The sequence below is a fragment of the Anas platyrhynchos genome, chromosome 9, assembly GCF_047663525.1.
Source record: "Anas platyrhynchos isolate ZD024472 breed Pekin duck chromosome 9, IASCAAS_PekinDuck_T2T, whole genome shotgun sequence".
In the NCBI taxonomy this organism is placed as follows: Eukaryota; Metazoa; Chordata; class Aves; order Anseriformes; family Anatidae; genus Anas; species Anas platyrhynchos.
The window spans coordinates 1,800,935-1,812,718 of record NC_092595.1 but is presented as its reverse complement, the minus strand read 5'-3'; the positions used below and the strand labels follow the sequence as shown (position 1 = coordinate 1,812,718).

Sequence of the window (11,784 nt, the reverse complement as noted above, 5' to 3'; positions counted from 1 at the left end):
AGTGAATGCATACGCTGCATGTTTACCACCTTTCTATCAGCAAGGCTGGAAAGTCACGTTTACAATAGAAGTGCTTCAAATCAAAAAAATGTATCACTGGCAGAAGGAAATATTCTTTAATAAACAGCAGTGTTTTACTCAAAAAATATAAATTAAGTATATAAAGGAGTATAAATTAATATATATAAAATTAAGTGTATAAAGTAGTATATTACTAATTAAATATACTACCTTATCTTTCCATCTTTGACCAAAAAAAGTCATGGTTTATAATGTAAAGATTACATAAAAATTCCTAAATTTCTCAGCCTTAGATGCAAGAATTTATGCTGATATGCACAGATCTATTAAAAAACTTAGCGTATTAGTCCCTACGATAACATCAGCATTTGCTTTCCACATGCTAACCTATTCCATCGTTACGAAAACATAATAAACAGTTGTTAAAACCTTGCAGAAGAAAAATGAAAAAAGATGTCCATGTGAACTGTCAAAGCGAGATTTCCCAGAGTAAACTACAATTTTCAGATGTATTTCCTTGCCTTTTAAAGGCAGAGTGGTTCAGTGTTCTTCAGCGTAATGAACCACCAAAATGTGCTGAAAGTATCTTTCCTTCCAATCAAACATTTACCCTTCGCCACTGGTGAAAGGCAACAAGATCTCTTTACAAGATCTCGTCTTTTTCAATAAATTTTGCATGAAAACATGTTACCCAAGCACAAAGTTGCCTGCTGTCACATTGGAAGTATGATAAATGTTTAATGAAAACAACACCACACAGCTTGGTGTCAGACAACAGCTATCACACAGTCCTGCTTTGATCTGAACAGACACTTAAAAGGAGTTCTGAGCGTGCTCTGCACCACAGAACTCTATAACCTATATGCAAATAGGAGAAAATTTCCATAAATGACTTCCTCCTGCATGGCGTGGAAAGAGGTAAGGAAAATATGACAAGCTCCAAGAGTGTCTGACTGCTGTCAAACTCGGGGAAGCCCGACGTTCCCAATTGACTCCTGATGCCTTCTGCCAAGCCCCGAGAAGCTCCTCGGCAGGCAGCTCCTACCCGAGCACGGTCAGCAGCCCCTCCTGGCCCGCCGCCACGGCAGAGAGCCGAGCACAAACCTCTGCAGGCGCCGTGGTTAAATGCCACTGGAAAAGGTCCCCTCGACAGGGCGACCTCAGCAAACCCCGGAAGATCTAAAACACCGAATTAAAAGGAAAAATGAATAATATATTTGGGAAACAAATTCTTCAGCAACGTAATGCCGCTCCGAGTGGTTAAGTAGTCATGAGGCCATTAATGCAAAAACGTATCGATAATCTAATAGGGACCAGAAATTAGAGCGGGTGGTTGGGTTTGATTAATGGCACAACACTTCTTTTCTTCATAACAACTGTAAAGCTGCTCCTAATTTATTCCATTAAAATTTGTCAAAAGCACTTTAAAAAGTAATCCAAATTTCTCCAACTAAGAAAGCTAGGGGGAGACTAATAAATCTAGCAAACGTTGTTTAAAGCTAACAAGTTTTTAGTACTTTTTCCCCCTCCAATTAAACAATGAACAATGATCCTTATGAAAACCATGTCTCAGTGCCACAACGTGTGCTTTTGACCTAGTGAAGACTTCAGACACCAAAATCCCACAGCACGTGCGTATAAGTTGATGAAAACATGCACACCAGTTGCTTTAAAACATGTGAATTAAAAATGCACAAGAGATGATTTGATTAGCAGCAAATCTGCTGGAAAGGTGCCGTAGTGTTTAATTACATGTTTAAGTACAGCAGCACGATAAAACACTTGTGCTTACCAGCGATACTCACGGACATTCAGAAGTTTCTGGTGCTATCAGAGGGTTTGGAAGAAGGCAATCCGTTAGTGCCTGACCCCTCACAGCAGCCTGCAGGACAGGGCCTGGGGGCCATGCCCACCCCACGGGAGGTTACAGAAGCTGCTCGAGGCCTGGTGGCTCAAACCTTCACAACACCGCACTAAGAACAGTCCTTTAGTTTAGAAAAATAAAAAATATACGTATTTCCCACGCTTGATACCCTGTTAGTAAGAATGCATGTTAGAACAGTTACGGACGGTGGCACATTTGGAGGATCAAGGACAAAAAAAATCTCCCTGTGCATGTGAGCCAGGTTCAGTGCAGCGTACACCGGCTGAAGAAGAAACCTTGCAACATTTAGAGAAACGCTGCGCAATCTATAGTGCATTTTTAAAAGGTCACTAATGTCCACGACTCAGGATATAGTCTAGCCAATACATTAGGAATTGAAAGACCGTGCAATAAAGAGCAAAGCTATCCTAATACCACCGCGTTACGCTCTGAAGATGAAGAAGCACAGGGGGAAGCCCACAGACCCTAGAAATTATGGGGAAAATCACAGATGAGGGAGGTTGGAGTCCGGTAGGGTTGAGGCAGAGAGCAAAGGTTGCTCTAGTTCTTTACAAGCAAGTAATTGTCTTCATGCAGAGCTCCAGCAACACTCAAGGTGTTGTCTCACTCCTCCAACATAGAGACAACGGTCTCCTGGTCTTTATTCAGAGACCTTTTCTGATCAATGTCACTTTTTTCTCCCCCCCTCCTTTTTTTTTTTTTTTGGGGGGGGGGGGGAGGGGGCAATAAAAGGAGGAACAGACAAACAGGAAATGAGGCAGCCAATTGTAGGGCCTGATAAATTACTGCTGGGGAAATAAACATTTGCTTTCTTCACAAAAGCAAAATTTAATAAAAGAAAATCACTAGACTAGAACTTACTGGTAAGAGCCAGACACCAGATGTCCAGTGTGCACTATAAAACTTTGCAGAGACAACAGAAAATGACAATGCATCGCAAAACCAATATTGGTCCTTATTTTATCGATTCCATTTTATTTATAAAACCACATAGGATGTCAGTAGATGCAGTGCGTTCTGTAAAATTGCAAAGGTGTGGTAACACCTCGACGCAGCGCTCGTCACCAAAAGTTGCATGAGAGCAGGAAGGCCAGCTGTATGCATGCTAATTACACAGGGCGAGCGCTGGCACAGTTCTGGCATGTAGTAACCAACATCATGCACAACATCACTGCTGCAGCCCTGGGTCTGCATGACCGTATCAGAGAGCCATATTGTTATTGCAAACAGAGAAATGTGATTTGAAACTTGGCCTATGAGACTGGATGAACAGAAAAAGCTCGATGGCCAAGCAAGTGCTTTTACTTTGGAAACGCTGGCAGCAGTTCTTCCAAAAAAGTCGTATTGTTTATTTTTTTTATATATATAGTGTATATATATATATTCTTCCAGGCAATAAAGCTCTTTCTCCCATGCATTGCAACAGAAATATATGTATACACACACACACACATATAAAGGAACACAATGCAAACAACTACTATGAGGTAAGTAGACAAAACCAAACTGATTAGTTGAGATTAGTTGTAAAATCAAAGGAAAATAAATACCAGTGCATTAGGTGGATAACTGCTTAAGAACATTTCTTGCTACCTGCTCGTCTTCAGCTTTATTTTAGATAGTTTATACTGGAAATGAAATAATCCCGATAATATGAAAGATGGATCTCTTTCTGTTTAGGAATATTTCAGGGTTTTCTGCTAGAATGATTGTTAAAGTTGCACTTTACCTTTTAAGTGAGCACAAACCTCTTTCAAAGCTTGATAGACCTCTCTCAGCTCTACTTGCTGTTTGTGTTTTTTTTTTTTAAACCAAGTACTGTCAGATGCTGTAAATGAGCTTCCCAACCTAAATTCAAAGCAGCTGTTACCACAATCCCTCTCCATGATGGCTGAACAAATAGTATATCCCTTAAAACATTTCAGATTGTAAGAACAAAAGGGTTCAGCTGTTTTGCTATGACTGTAATACAGCCTGTCTCCACCAAATAGCTGACACTCATCCAACATTCAAGAAGTTCAGTGCTCAGCCTTAAAGAATATTCACTGAAACAGGGAATGCCAAAAGGATGACAACTGGATTACCATGGCAGAGTTCTTTTACTCTGGAAACCTCTCGAGATTTTTCCTGAAAATAGAAGATCTACTCTGAAAGCACCTAAAGTTGCCTTGATTTACAAAACAAACAAACATGCACAATTAAAATGCAGGTCTCATTTTGAAGATTGGGAGAAGGAAGAAAAAGCTTAGAATGGAAAAGATACGTGTATTTATCCTCAAAATATTCTGTACAGCAGGAAATACTCTAAATCTAACTAAACTTGCCTCGGCTCTTTAGGTTTATTTCCTACTCCTTATGTTCTACCAAGAGTTGTACTTACCAGCCTATCGGAATATATAGGAATACAGTTATTCTGATGAGCTCTGATTAAGTTCCAATTCCTTCAGCTCCTTCAGGCTTGCAAGTAAGATTTAATTCCTTCTTGACTGCAAGTAAGAAAAATTATTTGTGTCTCCCAAGTATCTCCCCCAAGCACCTTGATCTGAGGTGTCAAAGTGAATTCTCTCATATACCAAACCATACAATGGCAATCTTCATAATACAATCCTCCTCTTCCTTTCCTTCACTTTCAATAAGCAATAACCAAGAGTCAAATACCCTGTGATAAGGGCTGACTTTTCAAAGACTGAACCTAACCTCCAATTCTCCCAGTACAGCTGTCTCAGTCACTGCAGGAACAAACATACCATCGAGCAACCCAGCTATGCCAAGAAAATGCAAGTAACACTGATCGTGAAACACCTTTGTTTATGCAAAGCTGAAGCTATAAAATTAACTAGCACTGGAGAATTTACATTGTCTTCTCGTGATTTGGCTGTAGGATGCTCTTTTTTATAGCTTTCAAGTAACTATTTTCCAATAAATACATTCCAAACATACGTTAATGCAATTTGAAAAACAGATCTGGCCCTTCATGTGTCTTTCCATGGAGTACCTGCAAGAATCTATTCCAAATACGGGGGTCAGAGGCCTATTTTGTCCCCTAAGGCAGATCCCCAGCTGTCAGAGTTTCTAGAAAGGCTCTACAGAATAGTCTTACTTTCAGTTTTGATCTAAACATAAATTTATTCACCTGGAGAGTGTGACCTAGAATAGATTCTTCTCAGTACTTCACATCCAAATACAGACTTGACAACCTGATAGTCATGTTTGGTGTTTAGACTTTTTTCTCCATGCTTCAGAGAAAAAAAATTGAACAGTAAATTGAAAAAAAAGCACCATTAATGTGTCAGTTACAGCAGAATAAAATGTGTGGTTTTTTCCTGCCCAAACTACATCCAACCTAAAACAAGAAAGAAAACACACAGCTTTTTCAGCAAATGCAGATGCTGGAGGAGTCCTCGCCTATCACCTGCTCGCTGGCCCTCAGATGAGGACAGTCGACAGAGCAGGTCCTTCTAGTGCTTGCTTGTCTCTTCCAGCATGAAGCCAGCTGGGTGAACAGCAAAGTTCCAGCCAGGGCAGCAAACTCTCGTGCTGAAGGGGACCAGCATCAGTCGCAGAATCTGCTATGACGCTCAGCGCTGGAGACAAGCTATAATAAGAGTTATAATTCTAGCCATACCCACAGGAGGACATCTGACACCACCAGAAGACAAAAAGCCGGAATTATAACATATGCCCTCAAAAGCAAAATTCAGCAAAACCAACTTACTACCTTCAGCTGACCACAGCCAACTACAAAAGCCTTCAAAGCTACTGGGAAACAAAAGACGGTATCTCAGTGCTTTCCTCAGAAATTAGCATCCAGACAGAACAAATGCATGACTGAATCTCATTGCTGCTGCAGGAGACGAAGAAAAAATGCCAGAAGCCCATAGATTTACAAAGGCAAAAGGTTCACTGAGGTTGTGTTGTGTCGTCCTCCTTATACATCTATAAATGAGGGAGGACAAGTGAGCTTTCTTGGCTACTCAGGTCTTTTCTTTCCCATATTTTTCACCCACAAAGAAAATAAATACATCAAGAAACGATAGCAAGAAAGAAAGCTGAGAGCTTGGGAGGCTTGAGGAAGTCTCCTACAAAAAGACAATTATAAAGCATCTTACTTGGCCTCTTTTTTTCTTGGAGAACACATAAAGCAAAAAGAAACTGCAGTAGCTCTCTCCCTTCCTAAATACACGTGTGCATTTAAGAAGGAAAACTCTAAGTTCCTAGTTCACTCTTACTGGTCCATAGCAGAGTATTCCCTAGACAAATAACTGCATTAACTGCAAATAGCAATTGAATCCAAGAGCTCTGTATTTAAATGCGCTGCTTTGCAAAACCTTTAACGAACAATAACTTGATGCTGATGCAGTCTAAATCTTCAGAATGACAAATAACTGCAAAGGAAAAACGCTTCCCAGATCCATACTCTCTGTACAGATACACTTTGATCACCGTTTGATTAAACTGAAAAACACGTTGTCCCCCCCTCAGAAAAGTTTATGAGGCATAAATTATATCAACATCATCCTGGGTATATTTCATTTTGTAGTCTAATGATGCTCCAAGTAAGAAAACCCTGCACAAAGGCTACTGGTCAGTACCTGGGCTCGAAGGGAAATGGACTGATGTCATAAAATGCTTCTATTATCAGTTTGTACTCTTTGTCCTAACTACCTTGGAAATGACCCAAACAAGACATTTGGTTTTCGGATTTAGCATAAGCAATTTTGTAAGTTATCAAAATATAAGGGTAAATTGCTTGCTTCCAAAAAAATTCTGGGCACTTCTGAGTTCTTCCTACAGCTTGCTGATATTGATCCTTATTATAAAAGGACATAAAGTCAGGCAGTATGCTAATAAAGCACTGCAATATATTCCAACGTGATTTAAGATGTGCTTCTATACAAAGTCCAGAAGACCTCTCACGCACCAAATGTGTCGTGCTCAGTAGGGGTTCTTGTCCTGTTCAGAGCACTAGAATCTACTAAGGAAAAAAACAATTTGGGCTGCAACATCCAGGCTTCTCCTCATTCTTCCACAAGTACCAAAACGTATTCAAACTTCAGGTAAACAGGCAAGAGGCATCTTGTTTATGACACACCACCAATATTTCAGAGGCTCCAAGATATTTACAGTGAGTCCTACTGAGGGCCAAACACATCTGCAGCAACAACAAATGAATCACAGAATCGCAGGCTGGTTTGGGTCGGAAGCGACCTCAAAGCCCCCCCCCAACACCCCCCAGCCACAGGCAGAGACCTCTGCCCCCAGCCCAGGCTGCCCAAATCCCCCCAGCCTGGCCTTGGGCCCTGCCAGGGATGGGGCATTCCCAGCTCCTCAGGGCAACCTGCGCCAGGGCCGCACCGCCCTCATAGTAAATATCACATGTGGGTTAGTGAAATTGGGAAAGTAGCACTTGAAAAGAGTGGCTGACACCATCCTTGACGTTCCCAGCAGTCTACGTACTACAAATAAGAAAATAAAAAAAGTAAACAGCTAATCCAGAATATTTACATAATCAATGACCTAAACAAAGACAAGCAGGAACGATATTTGAGGGACTAAGTAACCAATACCATCGGGATGTAAAACCAATCACGCTAAAGTTTGCGAGAGATCAAGATGCACAAAGTAGAGGGAATTACATAAACTGCCTTCACTGAAAGCTGTAAAAAAGAAGATCAACAATCTAAGTTATTTCAAGCAAAAATTAGGCTGGCAGTATGTTTTGAAAGGCAGTCCATCATTCAGGCACGGCAAGTACTTCCACTGAAACAATACTTTGAGCCACAAATGAAGCCCAGCAAACTTCTGTCAACAGAGAAGGCCGGGGGAAAACCACCACACACAGTGAAAAACAGTTTTTCATAGGAAATTATTTTCGTGCTTTTCTTCAGTACTCTTCATTTCTTTTCCTTAAACTGTGGTTATAATGCATCAGAAATTGAATTACATTCATCTACTGAAGAAAAGCTACTTAGCATATTTGCAAGGCAAGGAAGAAAAATGAATTGTTAATCATTTAGTTCAAATGATGCCACATGGCAGAATTTTAAAATGCTCAGAATCATGTGATTCAAAGATTTTTAATAATTTGCATTTTGTTTCCATAAATAGCATGCATTATACAAAGAAAACTTTTTTTAAAAAAGTAAAATTCTAAATCATTGCCTGTTTTTATTATAGCTGCATTATTTGTCATTTCACTTACCCATGCTTCGCGCCACATATCTCCTTCTCTTTTCCTTTGCCTTTCTCTTTTACTTTTTCTTTCTCTCTGCCTTTACGCCGCTCTCTTTCACGAGACCCACTATGAGTTCTCCTATGACTGGATCTTTCACTACTTCGACTATAAGAACGTTGACGAGGTCTTGAGCGCGATCTACACAAAATCCATAATATTAAAATTTAGCAATTATGCATTTTTCACCATCACTGCATGTTAGATTTGTTATTTTGTCCAACTATTTTGAACTCATTTTCAAATCATTTAGTAATTTAATATGTTTAAACAAGAACCTCCCAATTTCTCAAAAGAAAAGAAGAAAGCATTGCTTCTGTTCTGAAGGAAGAATGCAAAGTAAATTAAACCATACTACACAGTATTCATGCATTAAGAAAATAATCAAGTATTAACAAAGTAGTCTTTAGAGCTATTGAAGAAAGTAAGGACGGAGAATCTTAAGCGTTAAACACTGCATTCTTAAATTCTGATCAATTTAGCTTAGCAAATAAGTAAAGAATTTACAGATGCTACTAAGTGCTTGTATTTACATATTAAATACTTCTACTAACAATGTTCCAAGAAAACAAAAAAGTGACATTTACAAAACCCTAACTTTAGCCTGCAGAGCTGACATTTACACACTTTTTATTTTTTTTTTTATATATATTCAGGCTTGAAACACTGCAGAAAACCTATAAATACACCAACCCTACAGGCCCAACAACACAAGAAACTGCATACAGGTGCAAGGCTTTGTGCACGGATAGTCCTCTGGTTCTTGGCTGCATGCTGGCTATAGGATACTCTGTTCTCAATCACATTATCCACTCCTCTGTAATAAATTTATGTTGTTACTGATACACTTGAATGGAAAAAGATCAAGTAGTATTACAATGTAACTGCTTCTATGTGTACCTAAAACTGTTTCTATGTGTATCTGATTTCTGATTTTTTTAGATGATTTTCTAAATTTCAGATATAATTTATTATCAATCAATACCTCTCTGCTGACAGTAGAGGAGTAGTTAAGTCTTTAGCTACTTGTGCACATTTACCATGCACATTTTGGAAAACAGCAACTCAAGTTTCCACTAGTTTCTATCACAATGCACATCTTCATACGAGTTCTGATCATGACTCTTTGGAAAGTTTCATTAAGTACCAGGAGAGCTGGGGGCAGGGGAGAGCATTTCATAAAATCATATTAAAAAAAAAATTATTTAGCACCTCTTGGACTGCAAAACTCCAAAAGCCTTTAAAAGCAAAATCACATACAGAAGATCACTCAATTTTAAAGGCAACAACTGTTTAATAAACCTCCCCAATAGAACAAGCAAAAGAAAATACTACATCCAGATGAAGCTATAAATCAAATTTAGGAAGAATGCTGTGATTGAGTCTGGAATTTGTCCAGCATACTGGGGTTAACATACCTACTCCTGCCATCAAGCCTTTTAGACTAGCACCAGAGGTCAGAACCCCAGTTTTACGTTTCATTCAGCAGATGGCATCTCCTGCAACACTATATCTTCTGTTATTGGGCACAGTATTAGCTCTAATACAATAGGTCAAATTACCACTTAAGGGCCGTATTATGAACTATAGGACGTTTTCTGTCTCAAAACAGACTTTTATTATTTCATCACAAATTAAAAAGCATCCACCTCTTCTTCAGCTCTCAGGTGGAGGAGGTTTTGTTTTGAACAGACCGCTGCCCCGCAGATGAGATCACTTGGACGGTACTCACGATTTCCGAGAACTCTGCAGGTAAGATGCAGAGTCAGAAACAGTATATATAATTTAAAAATAAAAATAAGAATGCCCTATAGCAACACAGATCAATTTCACTTGATGAAATGCCTCTCCTTACTTAACAGTGTAGTCCTTCAAACAAATAACTGAGGAATCTAAAATACCTATTGCTAAAGAGCTTTCTTTCTCAGCTCAAATTTGAACTTCTTTTCCTGTCTACATTTTGCAGTTCCAAATAACAGCAAATCCAGTTTAGATTAGATGGGTGCTCACATCCTAGATTTCTGTTCGTTTTGTTGTTCAAGTGGAACAAACAGTAGCTATAATTCATATGCAGCCGCCCTGTGATGGATCCACACAGGGATGTGGCCTGGTACCTCTCTCCAAAGAGGAGTGTTTTGTTTTGTTTTATTATTATTATTTACAAAGTTTTTTGCAAATATTTCATTTTTCATTATTTTTCCTTAATGTTCCCGAGCTAGAGCGCTCCAAAATAAAAGAAAATCAGTCCAAGTTAATTGTGTTTGCTTACGTGGATCACAAATAGTAGTTGTAGTAGATAAGGCAACACAACTTCAGAAATGAATCTATTATTGACATACTGATCCCAGTCACGAAGAGACAAAATAAATAAGGAAAGCTGAGGAAAGGAAACAAGGAACAGCCCAACTTTAATGCTGCCTTCAACTCTTCCAGGGATTTTATCTTACTGGTGAGTTCTCCCAAAAGAAACCGCCACCTCTATCTTCCCTCTTACAGAAGAGTTTAAAACCCTTCAATATCCAAACCCAACCTCATTTCCTTTAGCTCTGAGGGAATCTCCAATCTTGTGCAGTCTGGGCTAATTAAATCCACCTGTTAATATGCTCCATGTCTAATTCTGCAACACCAGTTTCGATGAACCAGGTGACAAGAGGATTACTCAGTGCAGAAGCCACGATTCCCTGTGTAGCTTGACTGCATTAACAGGCACCGTCATGCCGACATCAGGACAGAGTTAGGACCATCCTTAAAAGCAAGTCTGGAGCGTTGCAGCTTCAAGCCTTTCACTTTGCAACCCATGTAACTTTTTCTACTTCATTTGTATGTTTTTTTCTCCCCTTTCTTTCTTTCTTGTAAAGAAAAAGGTAATGTTTGTCCTCAAGAATCCACTTCTCTGAGGTAACCGCAGAATCTGAAGCCTCAGAATTGAGATCGTGCTGTGAGAAGCTCAGGTAAGGCCACTGGTCTTTCACTAGGACATCTACTTGAATTAAGTAAACTTCAGTAGGAAAACAAGATCAAGACCAACAAGAAAAATATCACCAAAACTGCCCTCGGTATGTGACACCGCCAGCCCTCAAGGCGCAGGGGCAGAGGGGAGGCAGAGGAGCGGGCTGCAGCCTCCTGGCAAGGACCTACCCCCACAGCCCCATTCCCTGCTATGTTGCCATTTTAATAAAGCTTTTCTCTTGGCATAAAGGCCCCAAATCCTAAAATATTGTTTTACGAATACTTCGTACAAGCTTCTTTAAGGCCCTATATTAAGTCCAAAAACCTCAACAGGCTTTTGGCAGTGGAAAACCATTTCATAAAGTGAAAATTCAAGTATATGAAGTCGCTACTCTGTGCCTAGCAAGCTGCAGTGTTGTTCCATCTCCAGAATGGATGAATTTACCTGTATGCTACCATGGATCAATATTAAAATACCCTGTGATATGTACAGAAAAGGAAAGAAGCAACTTTACGGAATGGAGCTACAAGTCAGATGTGCCAAGAAGTCACAAGTAAACAAGTATAAAAGTCCACGGATCAGGCAAAGAATAAAGATCTTCTATTTTATTGCTGTTGCATTTGTTTTTCAATCCCAATTATTAATATTAAAGCAAGTTGCAAAGTGTTCCAATTACAGAAGTATTGGAGGAAAAAA

At 39.4% G+C, this 11,784-nt stretch overlaps 1 protein-coding gene across 2 annotated transcripts in view; it reads right to left on the bottom strand.

Annotated features, from left to right (window-relative positions):
- The window catches only part of RSRC1 (arginine and serine rich coiled-coil 1), a 137,112-nt gene that overhangs the window by 100,166 nt on the left and 25,162 nt on the right, over positions 1–11,784 (bottom strand). The window contains exon 4 of one of the 2 annotated variants that reach the window (XM_038183709.2): positions 8,109–8,279. The exons of the other annotated variant lie outside the window; for it this stretch is intronic. Within the exon in view, the coding sequence (XP_038039637.2) occupies positions 8,109–8,279 (171 nt within the window). The remainder of the gene's footprint in view (positions 1–8,108; positions 8,280–11,784) is intronic. 2 annotated transcript variants of the gene reach the window in all.